At 43.2% G+C, this 26848-nt stretch overlaps 1 protein-coding gene across 4 annotated transcripts in view; it reads left to right on the forward strand.

Annotated features, from left to right (window-relative positions):
• LOC122791658 (branched-chain-amino-acid aminotransferase, cytosolic-like) overlaps positions 1 to 26848 on the forward strand; it is a 661658-nt gene that overhangs the window by 519234 nt on the left and 115576 nt on the right. For all 4 annotated transcript variants that reach the window (XM_044059481.1, XM_044059478.1, XM_044059479.1 and 1 more), the window contains one exon: positions 22882 to 22967. In XM_044059481.1, coding sequence (XP_043915416.1) covers positions 22882 to 22967 — 86 coding nt within the window. The remainder of the gene's footprint in view (positions 1 to 22881; positions 22968 to 26848) is intronic.

The raw sequence follows: 26848 nt of genomic DNA on the forward strand, positions 1-26848 counted from the left end.
CTGACGTCAGTGCGACAGGGGTATAAAAGAACCAGCCGACGCCATTTTCTTCAGTCTTTCTTGCCGAGCGGTGCCTGAAGCAGAAGCAGTTCACAAGTGCCGGTCGGCCAGCTCCTGAAATTACGAAAATTTTGCAACCGAAGTCTTCTTGAAAGCTAAGTACCCCGTTGGGGAAACTTTTCTTGCCTCAGACCGATGTCAGACAAAGTTAATAATTGTATTTCATGTGGGAAGCAAATACCGCATAAGGATTTCCATCCCCTCTGTATTCCTTGTTTAGGCCCAGACCAAGACGTCTCGGTCTGTCGCTTTTGTGCTACATTCAACAAACGCACCATTAAGTGTCGGGCGGAGTTCTTCCAGCATTATTTTGGCAAAACATTTAACTATATTATGTCGTCGGATACTCCGACTCCAGTTTTGTCTAAAAAGCACAAAGATAAGGACCGACACACGAGGTCCGCGGCCTCTACCGACACCACGCCAAAGCCGACTGCACGTGGTCCGGTTCTCAGCGAGGCGCCTACGCAGCCCCTGACTACCGACGACACTTCTTTGGTGGGGTCTCCTGTGCCCGAGGTCGCAGGCTCCTCGGCCCACACCCCGACTACAGATACCGAAGCCACTCTTGGCGGTGAATCTCAAAATGTGGACAGGTCCACCTCCTCTCAAGGTGTCTTCAGACCTTCCTCTTCTTTTTCCATCAAGGCTTTCACTAAGTCTAAAGCAGCCATGCATTCTAAGAGACAAGCTACACAGGGCCCATCTCCAGGCCCCATGCCTAAAAAACAGATGCTTAAAATGGCTGAGGATTTAATTACTCTTATCAGGGGTTCTCAACCCCCCCGGACAAAAGGCCCAGAGTGGAGGAAGAATCCCCCTCCTCTGATCAGGGCTGCATTATTTCAGAGCACTCTGATGATCAGGAACATTCTTACTCCCCTTTTGAAGACTCGGATGCAGAGGAGTCCATTCCCTCTGTATCCCCCCCCAGAGGATTTCTCATTTGGGGAAACTTTGCATACCTTAAGAGAACACTTCCACTGGGAAGGCCAAGATTATTCAGATTCCAAGAAAAGGCTTAGGGAATTTCTCTTGCTACCTCAGCACAGGCCTCTGGCTATACCTCCTGTCTTGGACATACTAGATGATGTGTACTCGGAGGCCTGCCTTAACCCGGATTCTCTACCTCCAGCCCCAGTCAAGCCTGACAGGTACTACAGGGTTCCTGACTCACACCAATTTTTATACAAAAGCCATGCTGCTGACCCAGAAACCATATCCCAGGGCCCCAAGGGAATTAAGGCCTCCACTGCTAAAAATCCATTACCTTCCGAGAGAGATTCCAGATCCTTAGAAAGGTGGGGAAAAAAGGTATATACCTCGGCTACCTTAACCATGAGGGCATTAAACTGTCAGTTCCATATGCTGAAGTACCAACAGTTTTTGTTATCACAATTGAAAAGTAAAATGTCACAACCTGAACAACCAGACTTGAAGGAGTTGCAGGATTTGATGCATAGTGCAGAACAAGTGGGTAAACATACCTTACAATGTGGTTTTGATACGCTAGAGGCCTCATGTAGAGCTGCTGTTACAGGATCAGTCATACGTAGACATGCCTGGCTAAAGGAACAAACCTTGCCAGATCATGTCAAAGCTAAATTAGTAGATGCCCCTCTACAAAAGGATGTATTATTTGGTGCTAATGCTGAGGAGGTATTAAGGAAAATGGAGGAAAAGGCTAAATCAATGCAAACTGTGAAAGATTTTCTACAGGTACAACCCCCATGTTTCAATAGAAATTGGCCTTCCAAAAATTGGTCCTTTCCAGCCACGGACAGACCCCAAAGAGGTAGACACAGGTGCCCGAGGGGCAGAGGGCAAGCCCAAGGATCGTTCAGAGGCAGACAATTGCAAGCTCCTACACAAAGAGGTGCTGAGGATAACTTGCAACCATACAGAAAGCAAGCCCGATGACTTTCCCCTTTGCATGCCAAGCAAGACTCAAATGGCAGCACCCTTAGGTGGAAAACTGGCATTATTTTCAAAACATTGGCATATTGTCACAAAAGACAAATGGATCCTGGACATTATAAACAGAGGCTACAGATTCCATTTTCACACCCTTCCAAAAATGAGAGGCATGCCAAACCTGCCACACAATCAAAGGGCAGAGGCACAAAGACAAATTACAGATCTCATAGACATGAAAGCTATTCAAGAGGTACCTACGCACGAACAAGGTCAAGGTTTTTATTCCAGACTATTCCTGGTACCAAGGAAGGGAAAAGATTGGAGACCTATTTTGGACCTATCCATCCTAAACACATTTCTACTGCACAAAATTCAAGATGCTCACTACAGCAGCTTCTTCCCATGCTGGGCAAGGAGTCTTGGCTGGTAACATTGGACCTCAAGGAGGCATACCTGCATGTCCCAATCAGACAAAATTGCAGAAGATACCTCAGATTTCTTGCAGGTTCAACCCATTATCAATTCTCTGCATTGCCTTTTGGCTTATCTACTGCGCCCAGAGTATTCACGAAATGCCTGGCATCAGTAATTGCCTACTGCAGACTTCAAGGGATTCAAATATACCCCTATTTGGACGACTGCCTGATCCAAGCGGACAGCAAGCACATTCTTCTGAAACATCTGGCTTATGTAATAATGTTGTTGAATTCTCTGGGATACACAATCAACAAAAAGAAATCAAGGCCAATACCCTCTCGGAAAATAATTTTCCTGGGTGCCAACTTGGACACAAACACCCAGATGGCCTACCTCATGCCAGAGAAGCAGGGGCAACTAACTCAATACTTCAGAGCACTAGCAAATTACACCAGGCTGACTGCAAGGAAAATCCTGCAGGCTCTGGGATTCATGGCATCTTGCATCTTACTAATCCCATGTGCAAAGCTGCATATGAGGAAACTTCAATGGTACCTGAAAAACCTATGGTCTCAACACAGCCACAGTTTGGAAACAATAATACCACTAATTCCATGTCTTCAAAAGGAATTTCTGTGGTGGGCTCAAGCATGCCAAACAAACACAGGTCTCCCATTCAGCAAGCCTCAAGCAAATCAAGTCATCACAACAGACGCCTCGGACTACGCCTGGGGCGACATGACAGATCGGTGCATTCAGGGCAAATGGTCCCAAAAAGAAAAGCACCTTCACATCAATCAAAAGGAAATGCTAGCAGTAATAAATGCTATTATAGCTTTCAAAGACCTTCCTCAACCAGGTCAACTATTGATAAGAACGGACAACACCACAGTTATGTGGTACATAAACAAGCAGGGAGGAGCACATTCATACCCCTATGCAGACTGGCCATGTCACTTTGGAACATGGCCATGGACTTACAAATGGAACTACAAGCACAGTACTTGCCAGGCAAGGAAAACATGCTGGCAGACAACCTAAGCAGAAATATGACAGATCCACACGAATGGAAGTTGCATCCTCAAGTTTTTACAGAGATAATCCAAGCATGGGGAAGGCCAGACATAGATCTCTTTGCCTCCCACAAAAATCACCAATTGACAAAATTCTGCTCAAGGTTTTTTCATCCAAAGGCCGGGAGAGTGGACGCTCTCTCTTTCAGCTGGACATCAATGACAGTTTATGCCTTCCCACCTCTTCCTCTGCTGCCCAAAGTTCTATTGAAAACCAGAGCAGACAGACCAAAGATGATTCTCATTGCTCCAGACTGGCCAAGACAACACTGGTACCCACTCCTGAGGAGCCTGACGCATTCCCCACCATGGACCCTGCCTCTAATGCATCTTCTCCTGACTCAGCACAGCTCCAAAACTCTTCACAGTCAGAATGAAACACTCAATTTAGCCGCATGGAAGATTCCTTAGCATCACAACAGACCCTACTCTCCAAGGAGGTGCAGGATGTCATTTTGGAGGTCAGAAGGCCGTCTACTAGAAAAGCTTATTCCGCAAAATGGAAACGGTTTTGTGTCTGGAATGAGAAAAAGGGCCAGGATCCTGGAAAACTGAATTTACCTCAAATATTACAGTATCTAGCTGAGCTGCTAAGCAGTGGACTTTCATTCTCCTCCATCAAAATCCATACCTCAGCCATTTCTGCAGAATACAACACTGATTCACCCTTATTCTCTTACCCCCTCTTAAGACAGTTCCTCAGAGGGGCAAAGAATCTAAAACCCCCAAGGAAACAACCAATACCTGCTTGGGATCTCAATTTAATTCTGGAAAAACTGACCTTGCCTCCTTTTGAGCTAGCTGCCTCATCAGATTTGCAATATTTGTCCTGGAAAACAGCTTTCCTTCTGGCTATTACCTCAGCTCGTAGAGTTTCAGAACTACAAGCTCTCATGGCTGTGCAGCCTTTTATCATCTTCCATCAGGACAGAGTTTCATTACGAACCAACCCGTCCTTTATGCCAAAAGTGGTATCCAGGGTAGCTTTGAATCAGGCCATACACTTTACCTACCTTTTATCCTAATCCTCAAAACAAAGGGGAGAGATTACTACATTCCTTGGACATCCACAGACAACTGCGTTATTATTTGGACAGAACAAAGCCTTTCAGAAAATCAGAACAGCTCTTTGTGTCCTATGCTATAGGAGCTCAAGGAAAGCCAATTTCCAAACAGACAATCTCAAAATGGATAGCCCACTGCATACGCTTTTGCTATTCTTTTCATGGCAAAACTGTACCTACAGGCATCAGATCTCACTCCACAAGGGCCATGGCTACCTCTGCAGCCTTTCTCAGAGGAGTTCCTACCAGAGATATTTTAGAAGCAGCCACTTGGAGTTCTGTGCATACCTTCTCCAAGCACTACCACCTTCCACTATACTCCAGCTCTAGAGCGGGCTTTGCCACTGCAGTCTTGCAAGGCATTCTGGCTCCTCCTAGTTCCACCTAGTGCCTACCACCCCTTTCTTAGCTTTGGGATTCTACCCATCTGTTATGACTGCAGCTGTATGCACGATGAACATAGTACAGTTTTGTACCTACCATAAATGTAGATGTTCGAGTGCTAATACAGCTGCAGTCCAGGTTTCTCTCCCTCTTTCCCCTCTTGGAACAGGCCTATTGGCCAACATATCCTCATGCAACCAGATTGGGGTATTCATTCATGATGTATTTGCTTGCACTACTGTATTTTGATTATATGGCATTGCTTTATTACACAAATTTATGTATTGCCTTCCTTCTGGGGGCACCTGACATCTGGGGCAAGAAAAGCTGAAGAAAATGGCGTCGGCTGGTTCTTTTATACCCATGTCGCACTGACGTCAGGGAAGAAGCGACGACAACCGACGCCGGACCTAGACTTTGGAATTCGGCCGACCGAGGACCCGCCTGACGGCAGGAGAACCCATCTGTTATGACTGCAGCTGTATTAGCACTCAAACATCTACATTTATGGTAGGTACAAAACTGTACTTTATCCTTCTCTTTTTGACTGGCTAATCCAGTCTTGGCTGGATAGTGCTTGGCTTCCATTTTGACTATATATGTGCATCTCTCACAAGTCATAGTGTTGGGAGGTAAGAGGAGAAGGTTGTCTGTGTACATGAGGCAGTTGCTACACTGCCTCAGGATGCCCAAGTTCACCAGGTTGACAGGAGAAAGTACAGGGGACTGACCTTTAGACATACCTGGATATGAGCTCATTATATTAAGTACTGAAGTCTTTTACAGGGAAAATGTCACTCCATGTGTCTGAGTCTGTACAGAGCAGTGCCAAACACTTAAGGGGAAACCAATAATTAGACCCTGAAAATTTAAGGATGAAGTATTTAGGAAGATATTCTGAAGTTAGGAATCAGTCAAGCAGTACTTACTGAAAAATAAAGAATTAGCTTGTCAAGAATGATGAAAATAAGGGAGTCACATGAATGGCTACTTCTAATGCTGGTCTCAGCACAACATCACTCTGCCAGGATACAATACTCCTTTGCTTCTTCTCTCACCAAAAGCAAAATGTTAGCACTAATCCCAAGAAGAGAAGCAGGCCATAGCCTCAAGCTAGTTTCTCAAGTGCCCCTTGAGAAAGGTTGCATGAGAGGAATGAGCCTATCTGGGAATACATTACCCCATTCCCTGTCTTGAGATTCCAGCTGCCTTTGCATTGCTTACCCCAGTACGGTGCTGCACTGTCCTATCATATGCCTGCAGCCCTGGGCTCCACCATACTAACTTGGAATGTTGCTGGCTGCTCCCTGTAGCCATAGATCCCTTTTAGACTCCTCCTGCCTCCTACGGCAAATAGTTAGCACCATGGCCTCCCTATCATGGTAAGGTTTCATCCTGTTAACATGGTACAACTTGTGCCCCTGCCTCCTGCCTGGCAGTTCTGCCATGTAGTTAACAGCACTGACCTTCCTTCCCACTTTGCCTGCAGCTTGTTGTGTCTGACAGGAATGAGAACCATCATCTGCTGCCGTACAGCATACTCTCTAGCTCAAGCACTCCTGTCATACCAGACCTTTTTCTGCTGTTGGGATTCTGCCAGGTTCTCCTGGGCCAAGCCCATGAGTTTTCTGAGCTGAGGTTTAGGACAAATGCCAATATGGGATTCGTACTCCCCTTCCCACTCTTCATGAATCAAATCTAGAGGTCCCCCTCACCCTGTGCCCATACAGCAACTCAAAGGGTGAAAAAGTTGTGGATTCCTGGGGCACCTCTCTGCAAGCAAACAGATGTGGTAAATATTTGTCCCACTGCCTCTTAAACTGGTCTGCAAATGCCCGTAGCATGGACTTGATTGTAGAGTTTAACCACTCCACAAGACCATTAGTCTGGGGGGTGATAGGGGGTGGTCTTTAGGTGCTTCACCCCATAGTGCATCCACAGACAAGCCAGCAGGTCTGACATGAAATTGGCATGTCTGTCAATCAGTATTTCTTTCAAGAAACCTACCCTGCTGAAAATCTCTAAAAAAGCATTTGCCACTTTTCTGCCTCGATGGAGGACTGAGCCACCGCCTCAGGGTATCTGGTAGCATAATCTACTACCACGGGGATGTACTTCTTCCATGTGAAATTTGGGGTACTCAGAGGCCTCACAATATCCATAGCTACCCTCTGAAATGGCTCATCAATCACAGGCAAAGGCACCAAAGGAGCTTTGACCTTGTCTCCTGCCTTGCCTACCTTTTGGCACTGCTGACAGGTCCTGCAGTACCCTGTTACATCCCTGGAAATCCCAGGCCAATAAAAGTTCTATATAATACGAATCTTGGTATGCTTAATGCCCATATGACCTGCAAAGGGAATATCATGGGCTATTGCTAGAAGTGCCAGACAGTAGGCTGTGGGCACTACCTACTGCTGTATTCTCTCACCCTCGACCTCCCTCAGGGGTCCACTCTCTATATAGTAACCCTTTGTCCTAGTATATAGATTTCCCCGTTTCCTTGAGAATCAGGTGCCTCCCTGGCTACCTCCATCGAGGTTTGTAATGTAGGGTTTGAGAGCTGAGCCTGTCTCAACTCTCTTTGTAACCCTTCCCAGCTTCCCTTTCACAGGAAGTCTGGTATCTTCTGACAGCAGTGCCTCACTATCTGCCTGGGTACTACTACTCACCTCTGCCCTTGCAGTCACTCTGTCCACTGGAACATCAGCACCCAGAAGCAGCTGTGGCTCACCTTCAGTCTCACTGCTACAGGGTAGCTCCTTTACTGAAGTAGCTACCTCACCTGTCCTGGCTTCAAGTGTGCAGTCTGTCTGGGTCCCCCTCAGGATTCCAGCCCCCCCCATGCCTGTTTCCAAGCCTAACTGCATGCACACTGCATTACCAGAATCATTCCCTTTTAGGACATCTGCAGGGATATCCTCAAACACACTGACTTGCTTGCTTCCTTTTCCACCCTCCCAGTCAAGGTGAGCTCTAGCCAGAGGTATTTGGAGTGGGATCCATCCTAAAGCTCTGACTGGAGTAGACTGCTCAAGCAAGTAGTGCTCCTCTTTAACCATAGCAGGCTTCACAATGGTTAGGTCAGAGGCTGTATCTTAGCAGTGGCCTGTTTTCCATGGTTCTATATTATATGCTTGAAGAGACTTTTCTTCGAACATGTAATCATTGACCCATAAAGAGCAAATGCTCTAAAGCACGAATGGCCATATCGCAAATTTTTTCCTCAGAAAATAATCAGTTGGCTGTTATCGGGAAGTGCCCTTTTCCCCAACATAGAGCGATCTTGGAGTTGGTATACTTAGTTAGGGGGGTGATTAGGATTTTAAAGTTTGTGTTTTTGTGTATGGTCCAGTGATTTTTTTCCCTGAGGAAAAAATTTGTGGAGCTGGCCATTCTCGCTTTAGAGCATTTGCTCTTTATGCATCGATTATTATATGTTCGAAAAAAAAGTGACTTTGTGCATATAATATAGACCTGTTTCCCATCTACTAAGGTAGGATATATAACCTCTTGTGGTGGTTTGGTACCCTTGTTGTCTCCAGACAATGTACTACTGGCATTCTGTCATTCCCACTTACTGGCTCCCCTACTTTTTGTTCCCCACCTTGCCTCCATGGACATCTGTATGCTACATGGCCCCACTGGTTACATTTAAAACATTTAACCCTTGAGCCTGTCTGTGTACCTGAACTAGTGACTTCCCCTGTTACTGGCAGACTGTGTTGGGGTGGTTTAGGCTTCCCACCATGGGTTCCCTTAGACCCATGTGCAGCACTGGGTATTCATTTCCTGTGTAATGATACCCTGCTTGCTAGGTATAGGTCTCCATTTTTCCTCAACACATCTGTGGTGTTACATTCTCTATCTGCCAACCAGATTCTTATTTCCTCAGACAAAATGCTAAGGGCTTGTTCCCTCACCAAAAGGTCTGCCAGCCCTTCAAAAGTGGCGACCTGACACCCATTCACCCACCTATGAAAATAAGTGCTTAACTCAGTAACATAATCACACACATTTTCATCTGCCTTGCATCTGTGCTCATGAAACTTTTTCTTTAAGCTTCAGGTGTCAACTTAAAACAGTTTAATAAACAATGTTTAACTGTAATATATTTTAAACAGTCAGTATCAGACACTTTAGAAACAGCAGTTACAGGTTTACCATGGAGTAAGGGGGTCAGGAACCATACTCAGAGGCCTTGGTCAACATTGTACTGTTTACAAACCCTTTCAAACATATTAATAAAACTTTCAAAATTATCACTCTCTGTAAATTGTGGAAGAAATTTACTGCCCTTTATTTCTTCTGGGGTTCGGTTATTCCCTTCCCCATTACCTCCATGACCCTAACAAAGAATCAGCGTCTCGTTTTCATGTTGCCTCTGTCTCCCATTTTCTTCAGCTTCCAGACATCTCAGTCTCTCTGCTGCTACTAATTCCATGTTTCTCCTGCCGCAGTCTTTCTGCCTATTCTAGTTCCAAACGTTTGGCCCTCGGCTGAAGTCTCTTTAACTGCAGACAGATTTTTAAGTCCTCTGTGGAAAGGTTGAACTGCCCATTTTCTGAGATTTCTATATCCCCAAGGCCAGTTTGGTTGTCTTCTTGGTTGCTGGTTAAGGCTGCAATCAGTTCTACTTTAGTCAGGTTGGCATGCACCAGTCCTTTGGCCTGACACATCTCAGCCAACTGGCTCCTTGTCAGCTTGCCATAATCCTTTGCTGATATCCTTTCATGCTCTCCCTGACTAAGCTAAAAAAATAAAAAATAACACTATTGTGATATGAAAATCTGAATTGATACTGTGTGGCTGTTTGAGAGTACAAACACCTTCTTTAGTGACCACTGTTTATAAGCGACAGGAGTTCAATATCCACACCACTAAATCCCAATATGTGATGTGCTGATTCCACCACTGCCAACCAACTGTGATGTGGATATCCTACCACTGCCACCAAATGTGACAACCTTCCACTGGACCAGTAGTCAAGGAGCTGAAATCCTCACCACTGGCAACAGTGGTGATGTTCACTGAGAGGATGACAAGTACACACAGTATTTTCAGATGCAGCTGTCTGCATCAAGTGCATTTTCCCTTATGAGCACACACAGATTATAGTCAGACTAGGGCTTGTTTCTCTTTCTACAGATCCACAGTAAGACTCCCTACTGGCACAGCTATAGAGTTGAGTCCTTAGCCAGTGTTCCAAGCCAAGTCCTCCAACACTCTCTCTGTCTAACCAGTGCTTTGTACCCCTCCCCAGGTAGCGGGCACACACACACACACACACTCTCTCTCTCTTTGAGATTTGTTTTATACACACACCCACCTGGAAAAGGCTGGCATAAGTTTTCTAGCTATGTCCACTTCTGCCCAGACTATAAGGTAGTTACCACTGCCACCAGAACCCCTTATCAGCTACTTTAAGGCCCTTAACAAAGGGTGCCCTGTCTTACTGTGTAATATTAATATCAACACAAAGGGTAGTTTGACCAAGAGCAAGGCTATTAGGAGTAGCACACACACTGTCACCAAATAAATATGCAAGCACTCTCAAAACTTAAATATCTCTACACGGATCAGCCACAATGAAAGGTTTGAATATGTTTAGTAATAAATGATAAAATAAGAAGACAATACTAAATATACATTCACAGTGACATCAGAGTTCAAAACTACAGGAAATATTTAAAACATTGCATTACAGTCTCAAATAAATAAAGAAAAATATCTAAACTAAGCTTCACTATATTCTTGACTGAATCTGAGATAATTATGCTATAACTGAATAAACGAAAACCAGGACTAGTTGCTTCAGGCAGAACAAACAGACACTTTATTACGTGAGCGCTTTCGGGAAATTCAATGACTTCCCTTCCTCAGACAAAAGCATATGCTTGCAAGCTTCAATAAATAGCAAGCCTTAATGCATAAATTAAACAATCAAGTAATTAACAAAAATCAGACATTCTTTAAAGATAAATCAGTTAAAAAACCAAACGTAAGCTTAAGAATTAAATACTACCCATAAAGCAGAACTTTAAAAAGGCACAAGCTATAATAAAATAAATTAAAAAGTGCCAAGGACACCAACACTTACAAAATTGCTACATAGCAGAAAACAAATAAATCAACATAGAAAAGATAAAATTTAATTTAATCTAAACCTTTTAGAAAAGGTGGGCAAAAAAAGACTAAATAAAAAACAAAAAACAAACAAAATATAAACAGAGCCACCAAAGGCATGTTTTTAATCTACCATTTCAAGGCTAATCTTTTGAGACAGCATTTAATGGACACGGTCTCATTGAGACCAGGCATTAAATAAGATGCAGTCAAAACCTGCCATCTTAATTCTTCGATTTCAAGATTAATCTGCCAGGGCCCACCTCTATCATCCTTATTAATTTGGGTGAGAACTGAAAACTTAAAGAAGTGGCCAGGGTGATCGTTAATGTGCCTAGCTAGGGCATTCGTAAGGTCACGTTTAGTGATTGCATAATAGTGCTCATATATGCGTTGCTTAAGCTTTCGCTCAGTTTTACCAATGTAAAAGGCGTTGCAATCCTGACATAGAGCACAGTAAACTACTCCCATTGAGTCACAAGAAAAGTGACCTTGAATTTTAAACTGAACCCCCCTAATGTTGACCTGATAGGCTAGGTTCAGGTGTTTACATTGGTGACAACACCCGCATCTTACCATTCCTTTGGGCCTAAAACACTTACTTTTATTGGTGTATTGAAGTAAAGATTTCAAATTCAGCCCTCTTCTAAAAGTGATAGTGGGTTGATCACCTAAAACCTTGGCTAAAAGAGGGTCTTCCATTAGTAGAGCCCAATTTTTCGCCAAGGTAGCCCTAATAAAGGAATGGTCAAGGTTGTAAGTGCAAAAGAACCTAATAACATTTTTATTTCTATTGTTGTTTCTTAGGGCTTCCAATGGGGTAACTAGTTCTTCCATTTCAGACCCTTCTAACCCAAAAACTAGCAATAGTGGTTTATAAAATCCATTTTGCCATTTATTAATAACCTCCATCTCTAAAGATTGCACAAGTGGCAAGGGATATCCTCTCTTTATAAACATTCTTTCCAACAATTTACATTCCTCCAAAAAGTCGGCTTCCTCAGAAACCATCCTAGCAGCTCTAACAAGCTGCCCTTTAACGACCCCTCTCTTTTGGTGGTAGGGGTGACAACTTGAAAAATGGAGAAAGGCATTAGAGTAGGTGGGTTTCCTGAAGATGGAACTTTTAAACTTTTTGTTGACATAATCTTTTTGGATACATATGTCAAGAAAGCTGATGGAATCCAACCCAATACTATAAGTGAACTCCAAAAAGTCAGTTAAACTAGAAATAGACGCAATGAAGTCATCAATAGCATGCTGTGGTCCTTTCCACAGGAAAAACATGTCGTCCTGATACCTAGTGTACCAGGCAACATTTTGCTTAAAAAGCGGATCTTCAAATAACTTTGTGGTCTCCCATTGAGCCATAATACAGTTGGCAAAACTGCCACCACAGGGGGAGCCCATTGCTACCCCTGACTTCTGAACAAAAAGATCTCCCTCAAAAAACATAAAGTTATTAGTAAGAACTAGTTCAAGTAGTGTTTCAACAACATAGATGGTATTGTTGTTAATATTTCTGACGTACAGGAAGTCCCTAACCCACTCTAAGCCTAAGTCGTGAGGGATCACTGTATAGAGGTCCCTCACATCGACAGTCAAAAAGATGTAATCATCTCTAAAGAGGAAACTACTGAAAGCCCTTAGGAAACCCCAAGAATCTTTACAGATTTGACTTTCTTTTTCAATAAGGGGCTTTAAGATGCTATCAATGTACTTGGCACATCCATACGTGATAGACCCTCGCACATCCACAATTGGTCTAAAAGGGGGGTCGGAAAGGCGTTTATGGATCTTAGGAATGCCGAAAAAAGAAGCTATTCTAGGGGCTGGCATGGAAAGAAATGCAAATAAATCAACATCAATAGCAGCTTCTATAAACAAGTCATCCAAGACCTGTTTAATTTTAGCATAAGCAGTATTCAATTCATTACGGCTAATCTTTTGATAGGCTGGATTTTCTAAATGTAATAACATAGATGCAACATAGGTGTCATGATCCATACAAACTAACCCACCCCCTTTATCCGGCTTCATCATTCTTATTTTACAGTCCTTTAGAAGCCTGATAAAGTCCCGTTCATTGTCTTTTATATTAAACCCTCATTTCTTCGTTCTAGACCCTCCTTGACAGAAGGTACGGAAATCCAATTCACAAATTTTTTCATATGCTGAAAGGACCGGGTGCAAGGGTGGGTTATAAACACTAGAAACCCGTAAAACCTCCTGAACTGATGAATTTACTCCCAAAAGAGAAGTGAGATTAAGTTTTCGAACAAACAATTTAAGGTCTATAATTGTGTTTAGGCCAGAGTCTGGCACAAAAGTTAGCCCCAAAGAAAAAAACTCAATCATCTCCTTCGGAAACAAAAAGTCAGTATAGTTGTACAAAAAGAAGTCACCAGTATCATTAACCTGAACAGTTGGGTTCAGGTGATTCTGTTGAACTACCTCCTCCTCTGATTCTTCCATTTCCGAGATCGCCCCTGCTGGTTCGTGTTTCTCGGTTGATTGTCCTGATGGGTCTCCTGACCCCGAAAACCCTGTTGGACCATACCAGGGGTAGCATACCCCTCTTGCTGATCAGAAAGAGAGTTAGAGGCATTATTGTGACCATGAGTGGCATTAGGGCCATTGTTATGACCACCCACACCATTGTTCAGCTGTTGGTTATTAAAGTTACTCCTTATTCTTTCACTCCGCCTTAGCTCTTGATCCTGAACCTGGAAGTTGGTGTTTTCTCTTCCAGATTCTCCCCCATCAGAAACCTCATCAATATTATGAAATGTTGTGTTTTGGTTAGCAAGGTTCACAAATGGGGGATGGGGGTAGGCAGTTTTGGAGTTAAACTGCTGAACGTCCCTAGTAATTTTCTTTTTCTTCCCCGCTGCTAATTTGCAAATGGTAGCATCAATGCTGTTAAAAATTCTAAGATATTCAAATTTATATAGGGGGAAATCACAATTACTAAGGATGGCATGTTCCATAACCTCCAATTCTTTAGTGTAGTTGGTCACTTGAGTTTTATATTCCTTAATTAACAGTCTCATAAACTCAAAGGCCTGTGCATTAAATAAATTAATCAATTCAATGTGAAAGTCTGACTGAGTGACAAGCCCAACAGGGTATCTCCATTGTCTCAGGCCCTTAGGCACAATCTGTTTATTCAAACACTCCTCAAGGTACGAAATCTCAAGCTGTAGTTTCCTACAGCGAAACAATAGATAATCAAAAGAGTTAATAGTACCTGTCAAGGAAGTGTCCTGGTTTCTTTGGGGGGACTGTGTTCCTGCTCCATTGTTATCACCAAAAAAGTCAAAATTATTTAAGAACCTTCCCAAATTAGGAACAAAACCACCAGTGCTTTCCGTTGGAAGCCCTACAGCACTGTCATCCAGCACTCTAGGCAACAAGCCTACTTCGCTAGAACTGCTGTTTTGCCCACCAGCAGCTCTCAGTGTTTGCCTAGGTCCTGGGCGTGTATCGCTTTGACTGCGACCTCGCAAGTCAGAATGAGGTTCCAAGTTATCCCTGGGAAGTCTGTCATTAGCGTTAAAAAGTAAAGCAACATTAGTTGTTGCTAAAGCTCCATTCTGAACAGGAGCAGCGTTAGTGTTGGTTCCAAATCTGGCAGAACCTGCCAGGTTTTCCACTTTCTGAGTCAGAGTATCAACTCGTCCCATAAGGACTTGCAGCAATGTAGTCAGGTCTCCATTGGCATTCGCCTCGTCGGGAATATTGTCAGCTGCTTCAATTGTAGAAAATAGTGAGCCCTGAGAAACAACCTCGTCCTGGTTGGCCATAACAACTCCACAAACAGACAAAGGCACGATGTAAACACACTAAACTGAATAAACGAAAACCAGGACTAGTTGCTTCAGGCAGAACAAACAGACACTTTATTACGTGAGCGCTTTCGGGAAATTCAATGACTTCCCTTCCTCAGACAAAAGCATATGCTTGCAAGCTTCAATAAATAGCAAGCCTTAATGCATAAATTAAACAATCAAGTAATTAACAAAAATCAGACATTCTTTACTAAGGATGGCATGTTCCATAACCTCCAATTCTTTAGTGTAGTTGGTCACTTGAGTTTTATATTCCTTAATTAACAGTCTCATAAACTCAAAGGCCTGTGCGAAAGTCGGACTGATTGACAAGCCCAACAGGGTATCTCCATTGTCTCAGGCCCTTAGGCACAATCTGTTTATTCAAACACTCCTCAAGGTACGAAATCTCAAGCTGTAGTTTCCTACAGCGAAACAATAGATAATCAAAAGAGTTAATAGTACCTGTCTAGGAAGTGTCCTGGTTTCTTTGGGGGGACTGTGTTCCTGCTCCATTGTTATCACCAAGGTGGTGTTTTTTATTTAGTCTTTTTTTGCCCACCTTTTCTAAAAAGGTTTAGATTAAATTAAATTGTATCTTTTCTATGTTGATTTATTTGTTTTCTGCTATGTAGCAATTTTGTAAGTGTTGGTGTCCTTGGCACTTTTTAATTTATTTTTATTCTAGCTTGTGCCTTTTTAAAGTTCTGCTTTATGGGTAGTATTTAATTCTTAAGCTTACGTTTGTTTTTTTAACTGATTTATCTTTAAAGAATGTCTGATTTTTGTTAATTACTTGATTGTTTAATTTATGCATTAAGGCTTGCTATTTATTGAAGCTTGCAAGCATATGCTTTTGTCTGAGGAAGGGAAGTCATTGAATTTCCCGAAAGCGCTCACGTAATAAAGTGTCTGTTTGTTCTGCCTGAAGCAACTAGTCCTGTTTTTCGTTTATTCAGTTTAGTGTGTTTACATCGTGCCTTTGTCTGTTTGTGTAATTATGCTATAACCTAAGAACTTACTAATAGAGCAAGGCAGATGTGGTGAATGGATCTTCTAATTGTTGTCAGACCCAAGACAGAAAGCAGAATGCTCTGTCTCACTAAGAGACTTTTCAAAATATTATCTTAAATATTACTGCTGGGATAGCTTGAAGGATGACATCACTTCTTGTCATCTGACTTCTGCTAGTTCCCAGGCCAAACCCCCCCATTGCTAGAAGTTGGCAGCATTTAGCATCTACCTGTAAAAATATACAGACACGGGCTTTTCCTCATATCTTTAGCAGATGCTGGAAGTCATAAAACAATTGCATTCCTTCATGCTTTCAAGACTAGTAATTAGTTCACCCTAAGGACAATACAGAAAGCTTTCTAGTGCAGACTTTGTCTCTTGCTGCATTGAGAACTGAAAGATACAATCTTTTATGACCTAGCCTATTAAAGTAATTTAATTTCATATATTTTCTAAAGTTTACTAGACTGAGGTTAACCTCCTGTATTCCAGTTTCCACTGTTAAAATATATACATGTAAATGAGTCTACTTCAGTACTTCAGCTGTATTGTTTTAAATGTACACAAATACAGTTGACCGAACGTTCACTTGCCCGACTTTCATATTGCTGAGTTGAAAAGGCCGACAACTGCATAACACACACGTCCCGGAACACTGACTTTCCATCTCGGCACTATGAAAGTAGGGTAAGTGAACATTCGGTCTACTGAAGTAGACCCATTTACACAGTTACAATAGTGCACGTTCATTTCTGTTCTCTTCCAGTAGGGCACACTGTGGTTACATTTCAAACATAGTACTCTACAAATACCTTTTCAACACGCATGTGTGTGCAAGTAGTTTGATATACACATGACATACAGTTCTAATACATTTGTAACACAAGCATTGTTTATAAATCATTTTGGTATTCAGCAATGACATATAATTATTTACAAAATTCCAGCTAGCTGTGCTGGCAGTATCTCTTTTCATTACATATACATTCAGTATAATTTCAGGGTTTTGAGTTTTTCTTTTGTACTTTTTAGCATTTTCATATTGATCCTATAATCTGCATTAATTTAAAGTGTTCTCCCTACAGTTTATAGATGCATCACGGCATATGATGACTGAAGTGCCTTGATGCATTACCCTGCCCAGCAACCCTTATATATACGACTCATTTCTTAATAAAAACAAATTACTCATAAACTTCATTAAAGATACCGTCAGATAAGTCTTCTTTCACCTTTGGTAACATTAGCGTAGAGATAGCTTTGACATGCATCCATAGTCTTTAATGGTTACACCCCTCATTTTGCATGGTGGTGCACTTATTAAAGCTTGTGAAGGCATCCCCCGAATATCACTATGGGTTTATCACAAAGGGATACATTTGATTTATGTGGGTATTCCCTCAATAAAGTTTGTAAAGCTTTTTATTCAGTAATGGTTCATATGTATGAGAAGTGCCAGTCACCACATTCTGTGGTGTCGTGGTGCAGAAGATAAGTGGCAATTCTAGTGAATAATAGGTAATATGTATGAAGAGTGCCAGTCACCACATTCTGTGGTGTCATGGTGCAGAAGATAAGTGGCAATTCTAGTGAATAATGGGTAATATGTATGAAGTGCCAGTCACCACATTCTGTGATGTCGTGGTGCAGAAGGTAAGTTTTAGTGAATAATAGGTCATATGTATGAAGAGTGCCAGTCACCACATTCCGTGGTACGGCAGGTCAGAATGTATGTGGTAAATTCTAGTAGAGCTCATCAAGCTCCTGTCTTACGACAGGGAGCCATTAAACAAGGTGGAAACTTCTTATAGTGGAGTCGCTTGGCTCATTACTAGTGAATGAGGTCAAAGGCCATCATGTTACATAAAATAGGATGATCTGAGCACTAGAATGTGATTATATATCATGTACTTACATAAAGTAGGATGATCTGAGCACTAGCATGTGATTATATATCATGTACTTACATATAATAGGATGATCTGAGCACTAGAATGTGATTATACAGCATGTACTTAATTGCAATATGATTTACAGAAATAGCCATCCATTCCCTCTGAAACTGTAAATTGGCATAAACCTTCCAGGCAGCTTAGAGTAGCTACTTCCTACGTACCAAGTATAACACCATTTGTCATTAAATTTGTCAAAGACTTGTGATCACTGCATCACAGACTTATGGAACTCTTCCAGTTAATGCCAGATGCATTACAAATGTTCCCCTTTCCCAGAAACAGTAAATAATGATATAGAAATAAACGGACATGTTCTACTTTTCTTTCTGTCTACTTTAACGTCTGTTCTTTCTTCCTAGCATTTCCTTTCCACAGAAGTAACAGTGCCGTCTCCCATAATCTGCCCCTCACCCTACAGTGCCGTCTCCCATAATCTGCCCCTCACCCTACAGTGCCGTCTCCCCTAATCTGCTCCTCACCCCTATCCTTGGCCCCTTTCAGTTAAGTATCCTTTCCTGCTTGTTCATCATTGCAACAGCTTTTTTTCTGAGCTTCATTCCCTTAGTCTGCTTAGTTTTTTTTTTCTTACAATTTCACATCAGGCCTGATTAATTGTTGCAGAAATTATGGCACAGAATATTCTTCAGCTTACTGAGTTGTATATACCTCATTGCCATGTCGGAAACTATGGTTTAAATGATATGTTCCCTGAATGATTCCATTTCTGTCATTGTCTATTTGCTCTAATGTTTTAAGAAGATTATTTAACTGATTTCATAATACTGTGTCTGTTTTCACTTCTTATGAACTTGTATGTAATAAACATGGCGATTTTCTGTAAGTTTCCACTGCAGTTGGGCCTGATACAACGGGCTACCTATTTACCACTTCAATATTTTTCAGAAAGGAGGGTGAAAGGGATCTACTGACCAGGCTGAAGACAGTGATACTGCATGAATGCATATTTTATGTTCATAAAAGAAAAGAAACTGCATGTAATGTCAGAAGGAAGCTAATGTGAGGGGGTGGAAGAGAGAGTAGTGGACAGAGACTAGGTGGGAAAAGGAGGTGGAGAGAGAGAGAGAAGACTGCTTATTGTAAAGGAGGGCACAGCATAGGGATGACTGTAGTCATGTGTTGGCTGATGGAGATCTTGTGCAGATCTAACATCCACTTGCAAGTGACAGAAATGATACCTTCATACAAGGGGAGGATGGCAGAGCAGGAAAACTGCAGATGGCTACAGAAGAACACTGAAGAAAAAGCTGGTTGCTTTCCTAGAGTCCTTCAGCGTCCAGGTTAACAATCAACATGGGTTCATGTACAGAAGGGCTTGACTTTTGAACCAGGGGTTAATGGTAGTCATAGCACTGGACTTCACCAGGGATTTTGAATTAGTGCCGGACAGTGGCTGCCTTGAAACCTACAGAGGTTAGGGTGGGACTGTGGCTGTGGTATGCGTGGAGCATATGAGAAGGGTAATAAAGACTAAGGGAAGTGGCTAGTGGAGTGCCACAGTATTTGTCTGGGTCCAGTACACAGGACTTTTCAGTGTGTTCATTTCAGGCTTATGTGAGGGACAAGAGACTAGGCTCACCTTTTGCCAATGACAAAAAATTGGTTGCAGTAGGGCGGATGATATGATAAGAAGCTAAGACAGGACTTGTAAAGCTGTCTGAGTAAACAAGGATGGAATTTGAGGTCTCTTGTGAAAAAATCTTGAAATACCTCAGTTCTGGAACCACCACAGAATCGTGTAGATTTGATACCTATCGGGACTGCGCAGCAGCAAGATCTAGAAGTATTTGTAAAGTGGATTAAGTGGATTAAACAACAAGTGGTGGAATATGAGAGCTGTAGCATCAACAAACAAAATACTGATGTGTAACCTTAGTAAGATGGATTCCAGAAACCAGGAAGTAATACTTTCTGCTGCACAGCTGTGCACATGCTCAGGCCATACCACAAGTACTAGCTGTGCACATGCTCAGGCCACTCTACAAGTACTAGCTGTGCAGATGCTCAGGCCACACTACAAGTATTAGCTGTGCACATGCTCAGGCCACACCACAAGTACTAGCCTTGCACATGCTCACGCCACACCACAAGTACTAGCTGTGCACATGCTCAGGCCACACCACAAACACTATAGAAAGGATATTAGGTTGTTTAACGGAGACCAGGGGAAGGCCATCAGAAGAATGTTTGAAATAGATGGGAAAGGGTATGATTGGAGACTACAGAAGCTGGACCTCTTATCATGAGTTATGATATGGATCCAGGAGGTCATGGTGGAGGAATCCAAATGGTTCCCTATAAACAGAAAGGTAAAGAGGGCACTTCAGTAATAGCATTTAAAGGCTAGCTCCTCTCTGAATGTGTGTAATTACATCTTCACAGAAAGGTTTGTGCACCCATGTTATGCACTATTAGAATGTTGTAGAGAGAATCTACTGAGGCATTCAGCAGAGCGTAGCACAGGTGGAGAAAGATGAGAAGGAATGTAGGTAGGTATGGAGGTGTGGTTGAAAGTTAAATGCATTTAAAAGGAACACTTTCTAAACTGTTTTTTTCTGCAGCAACCAAAGGTAATGTAGAATTTAAAGATTATGGTGTGATTCCCAGAGGAGGAGGACGGGTGTAGAATTAGGTACCTAAATTCAGCTGAGTTTGGTAGTAATGACGCAGCTGTTAGAAGAAGAAATGCTCTTTCATTGTACATTGCAGTCTCAGTGCCTGGACCTGTGCCACCTGAGGATTTAGATCAGCATGTTTACAGACAACACATAACCAAAGTGGTGGTTATTACGTGGCTGACTGGGTCTCTAGCAAGAGATTCTGTGGCTTTCTGACTGCATGTATAAATGGCAGCTGCAGTTTAGTGGAGACGTGCTGGGTGGGGGAAGCTGAATTAAAATGCATGCCAGGAGGACAAAAGTGGCTGTGAATTGTAGTCAACATACGAGTAAGACAAGCAGAGTATTTGGAAAGAGTAGTAGGGAGAGCCAGCAGAAGGGGGGACATATTGTTAGGGAGAGCCAGCAGAAGGGGGGATATATTGTTAGGGAGAGCCAGCAGAAGGGGGAACATATTGTTAGGGAGAGCCAGCAGAAGGGGGGAAATATTGTTAGGGAGAGCCAGCAGAAGGGGGTACATATTGTTAGGGAGAGCCAGCAGAAGGGGGTAAATATTGTTAGGGAGCCAGCAGAAGGGGACATATTGTTAGGAGAGCCAGCAGAAGGGGGATATATTGTTAGGAGAGCCAGCAGAAGGGGGGACATATTGTTAGGGAGAGCCAGCAGAAGGGGGGACATATTGTTAGGGAGAGCCAGCAGAAGGGGGGATATATTGTTAGGGAGAGCCAGCAGAAGGGGGGACATATTGTTAGGGAGAGCCAGCAGAAGGGGGGAAATATTGTTAGGGAGAGCCAGCAGAAGGGGACATATTGTTAGGAGAGCCAGCAGAAGGGGATATATTGTTAGGGAGAGCCAGCAGAAGGGGGGATATATTGTTAGGGAGAGCCAGCAGAAGGGGGGAAATATTGTTAGGGAGAGCCAGCAGAAGGGGAGATATATTGTTAGGGAGAGCCAGCAGAAGGGGGGATATATTGTTAGGGAGAGCCAGCAGAAGGGGGGAAATATTGTTAGGGAGAGCCAGCAGAAGGGGGGATATATTGTTAGGGAGAGCCAGCAGAAGGGGGGATATATTGTTTGTGTGATGTGGACACAAATTCCTGAGGATAACGTCCTCCTTGGTGAGGACAGTGATAGTCACAGCTGGAATGCTGTGTTCATTTCTGGGAGATGTGTAGACCAAGCCAGTGAAGATATTCTGGGCTGCTTATTGTGACTCATGGAAATGGGAAAGGGGCAAGGAAAGGAAGCAGGACAACGTGGCCGTCTACACACCATCTGCACTGTTGTCTTCCTAAACTGCAGCTGTTCCTTTGTCAGCATTTTTGCAAGTATGTTTGTAAACAGCAGCTGAGTAGGGTGATGCCTGATGTAGGTTGGACAGGGTGGCTCAGCTAGGTGTACGTATGAGATTCTTTGTACAGCTGCAAGATTCACAGAAGAGAAACCAGTTGTTTTTTTCTGCTGTGTAGTGTAGATGAGAATCTTTCTGACCATGGTTTCCTCAGTATGTTATGCAACTGGGGAGGGAACAGGGAAGAAGTTATAAAATATGCTGAATCCTGTCCTTCCACTGTTCCACAAACTTAACTTTTTAAAATATATTGTTTCCTTTCCTCCCCCTTATCCTCTAGGTCTTGTCCATTGTCTTCCTTTTCTTTGCCCCATTGACCCATTTGTTCCTTTTTGAGGGGGCCAGTACCATCTAGCAGTCGTGAGAACCCTGTAGCCCTTTCTGTCCCTCACTAGAGGGCATAATCTGCCTGTTTGTTCCCCAAAAAGGCAAGTCAAGCAGCAGTGAGTAAGCCCATCTGCTGGACTCAGGTGACATCCCTCCCAATCCCAGAAGTTCCTGGCTCCTGCAGCATCTGTGTTTGTGAGAGGGACGCGTGCATGTATCCACACATCTTCCCATGCTAATAAAGCACACTGCTGATCTGCTCAGATGGCTTGGACACTATGGGTGCAATACCAAGTGTCATCCAAGCAGCAATCTGTAACTCCCCCCTTCACAAAACAGGCGAGCTGGCAATGGCTGCTCATTCCCGTACTCCCTGCCATGTCCCCTCCAGCACCTGTTGCACAGAAGCCGTTTTGGTCACTGTCAGGGCTTCTTCAATCTGTACCATGGGGGGGGGTCAGTCTTGTACTTCCCTCTTTGTATTCTTGTCTGTTTCCACACTAGTTCTCCCAGTATTAAAAAAGGAAGGTATCCACCAGCATTACATAAACAGGAAACAGTAGATGACTGTAGTTTCTGTCCTTCCATGTTTCCTGTCTTAGTTGACCCAGTGTAACTTATTTGCACACCTTTTATCCAGATAGAAAATAGAAGCAACTGCAGCAGCAGTTCAGTGCCTGTACTTCTTCATTTTCTAATGTTCTTTTTCAAAATTTGTCTTTTTCAGAAGAAGAGCTGGTCACTCCTCCCTTGGATGGCCTTATTCTGCCAGGAGTTACTAGACACAGCCTGTTGGACCTAGCAAGAAAATGGGTAAGCATGACTGTCCAGAGAGCGCACAGGGGGAACAGATGTAGACTGGAGCAGTAACTTTCATTTTAGTAAACATGAGATGTGGAACCTTTGTAGCCATGAACACTATTGTCACAATGCCTGTGAACACCATAACATTGACTGTCATTTCAGTCCTTTCACTTGGTTTTAAGTAATTCTGGCCTGGTCTTAGAGTGACCTGTATGTAATTCTTCCCGTACTAAATAGCTGCATTTAAGGGAAATTAAAACTGACACTGTTGACTGAGAAGGAGTGAATGAAGGTGGAAGCACTCCAGATAACTGATGGTTATTGTTTTCAAAATAAGCAGTTTACTTTAAGCACTGTTTGCACCCGAAGAAGAAAAAGATTACTGCATTGCATTTGAAAGAGGGGAAAACTCGGACCAGAACATTGCTGGAAAAAAGATGTTCATCGTGTTTCACTGTTGCAGTCATTACTCTTGGGTTATCCTGCTGGCAGGCTACCCGCAGTCGGCCTGAATTCCAAAGTCTTAGTCCGGCATCGGTTGCTGTCGCCTCTTCCCTGACGTCAGTGCGCCAGGGGTATAAAAGATGCAACTGACGCCATTTTCTTTAGTCTTTCTTGCCGCGCGGTGCCCGAAGCAGAAGCAGTTCGTAAGTGCCGGTCGGCTGACTCCTGAGATTTTCGTGTTCGAATTTCAGATCCGAAGTCTTCATTTAAAGCTAAGTACCCCGTTGGGGAAACTTTTTTCTTTCTCCAGACCGATGTCAGAAAAAGTTAATAATTGTATTTCTTGTGGGAAGCAAATACCTCATAAGGACTTCCATTCTTATTGTATTCCTTGCCTAAGCCCTGATCATGACGTAGCTAATTGCAGATTTTGTGCTAGATTTAACCAACGCACTATTAAGCGTTGGTACGATTTTGCATTTCATTACTTTGGCCGAAGATTTAATTACACAATGTCGTCTGATAGCCATCCGACTACTGCAATTCACAAGAAACACAAGGAAAAGGAAAAGGACAGGCATCTGAGGTCCAAAACTGACGACGAGGCTTCTTCTAAGCCAGTCGCCGGTTCTCAGTGAGGTGCTTTCGCAGCCCCTGACGCCCATTACCTCCCAGGCCGCTTCCGACTCCCACGTGGAGCGGACTAGGCCTCTGGAAACTCAAGGTATTGGACACTCGGATAATATTCCCTAAGATGGGTCCGGAGCCGCTGAGCAGGCATCGGCTTCTGAGGGTGTTTTCTGGCCTACACAGTTATATATAAAACCAACTACAGCTCCAAAGGCAAAGACTAAAGCACCACTAAAGACAAAGAAACAAGTGCAGCAAGCCCATGGACAGGCCTCCATGCCTAACAAATAGATGCTCAAAATGGCCGAAGACCTAATTACTTTGATCAGGGGTTCCCATCCCCCTCCTGAGAATAGGCTTAGGCAAGAGACAGAATATGAATCTTCAGATCCGGTTTCCATTTCCTCTGGTTCGTCTTCTGACCAAGAATGCTCTCTCCCGCCCTATGAGGATTCCGATGCTGAAGAATCTATCCCTTCAGCCTCCCCTCCTGAGGATTTTTCTTTTGGGGAAACCCTGCATACCATGAGGGAGCACTTCCACTGGGAGAGCCAAGACTACTCAGAATCTAAGAAAAGGCTTAGATATTTTCTTTTACTACCTCAGCACAGGCCTCTTGCTATCCCTCCTGGTTTAGACATTGTAGATGATGTATTTTCAGAGTCCGGCCTGTCCCCTGACTCTTTACCCCCTGCACCTGTTAAGCCAGAAAGATACTACAGGGTTCCAGATTCACATAAATTTCTTTATAAAAACCCTGCTGGTGACCCAGAAACTATTTCTCAGGGTCCCAAAGGGGTCAAGGCTTCCACTGCAAAAAACCCTATCCCCTCTGATAGGGATTCAAGGGCACTGGACAGATGGGGGAAAAATGTTTACACTTCTCCTACCTTGTCTGTGAGGGCTTTAAATTGTCAATTTCATATGCTTAAATATCAGCAATACTTATTGTCACTGCTTAAACAGAAAATGTTAACAAATTCTGAATGTGTAGAAAACAAAGAAATGCAGTATTTATTGCATGCAACTGAACAAGTGGGAAAGCATACTTTGCAATGTGGTTTTGATTCTCTGGAGGCCTCTTGCAGGGCCGCTGTTACGGGTTCTGTCATTAGGCGACATGCTTGGTTAAAGGAACAGAATCTGCCTGGTCATGTTAAAGAAAAAATATTAGATGCTCCATTACAGCATGATACTTTGTTTGGTGTTGAAGCAGAAGAGGTGTTGAAGAAAGTGGAGGACAAAGCAAAATCTATGCAGACAGTTAAGGATTTCTTACAGGTGCAGCCACCCAGATTTAGCAGGAACTGGCCTACAAAAGAATTGGTCCTTTCCAGTGTCAGACAGGCCACAAAGAGGCAGATACAGACGCCCCAGAGGCAGATCACAGCCCCAAGGCTCATACAGGCCTAATCAATGGGGCGCTTCTACCTCCAAAAGCGGAGAAGACAAATCACAGCCATTAAGGAAACAAGCCCAATGGCTTTCCTCTGCCAGAACCAAGCACTTATCTTTTGGCAGCCCCCTTAGGGGGAAAACTAGCACTTTTTTCACAAAATTGGCACATGATCACCCAGGACAAAATGGGTCTTGAACATAGTGTCTCAGGGCTACAGGTTCCACTTTCACACCCTGCCAAGGGCAAAAGGTATGCCAGACCTGCTACACAATCAATGGGCAGAGACACAAAAGCAAGTTTCATCCCTCATGGACATGAGGGCCATTCAGCGAGTACCACAACAAGAGCAGGGACAAGGATTTTACTCGAGACTTTTCTTGGTGCCCAGAAAGGACAAAGCCTGGAGACCAGTACTGGACCTGTCTATTCTAAACACATTTCTGGATGTTCCAAAATTCAAAATGTTGACTCTGCAGCAGCTGCTGCTCATGCTGGGCAAGAAGGCTTGGCTCGTAACTTTGGACCTAAAAGAGGCATACCTGCATGTCCCAATCAGACAATATTGCAGAAGATACCTCAGATTCATAGCTGGCTCAGTGCACTACCAATTCTCTGCACTGCCCTTTGGCTTATCTACTGTGCCCAGGGTCTTCACAAAATGCCTGGCACCAGTAATTGCATTTTGCAGACAAAGAGGAATTCAAATATATCCTTACTTAGACGACTGCCTTATTCTAGCAGAGAACAAAGACATTCTACTAAAGCATCTGGCGTTTGTAAAAAGATTACTAATTTGCCTAGGGTACATTGTAAACGAAAAGAAATCAAAACTAGTACCCTCTCAAGAGATAATATTCCTAGGTGCAAGCTTAAATACTACTGCCCAGATGGCTTATCTCATGCCAGACAAACAAAGGCAACTGACTTCTTACTTCAAAATGTTGGCAACAAAGACCTAGTTATCTGCAAGAAAAATTCTGCAGGCTTTGGTCTTCATGGCATCCTGCATTCTGCTAATTCCATATGCCAGACTGCATATGAGGAAACTACAATGGTATCTAAAAAGTGTTTGGACTCAACATTGCCACAGCCTGGAAACATTAATTACCCTCATTCCCTGCCTGCAGCAGGAGTTTCAATGGTGGGCACAGGCCTGTCACCACAACAAGGGACAGCCATTCACTTTACCCACAGCCAGGCAGACACTAACAACGGATGCATCAGATTATGCCTGGGGGGCCCACATGGCAGGAAAATGTATTCAGGGCACATGGTCCACAAGCCAGATGCATCTTCATATCAATCACAAAGAGATGTTAGCTGTTCAAAATGCCCTGACAGCTTTCAAGGATCTACTCCATCCAGGACAACTACTGATAAAGACGGACAATACTGCAGTCATGTGGTACATAAACAA

Source organism: Protopterus annectens, chromosome 17.part0 (genome assembly GCF_019279795.1).
Source record: "Protopterus annectens isolate FY-2018-M chromosome 17.part0, PAN1.0, whole genome shotgun sequence".
Taxonomy (NCBI): Eukaryota; Metazoa; Chordata; order Ceratodontiformes; family Protopteridae; genus Protopterus; species Protopterus annectens.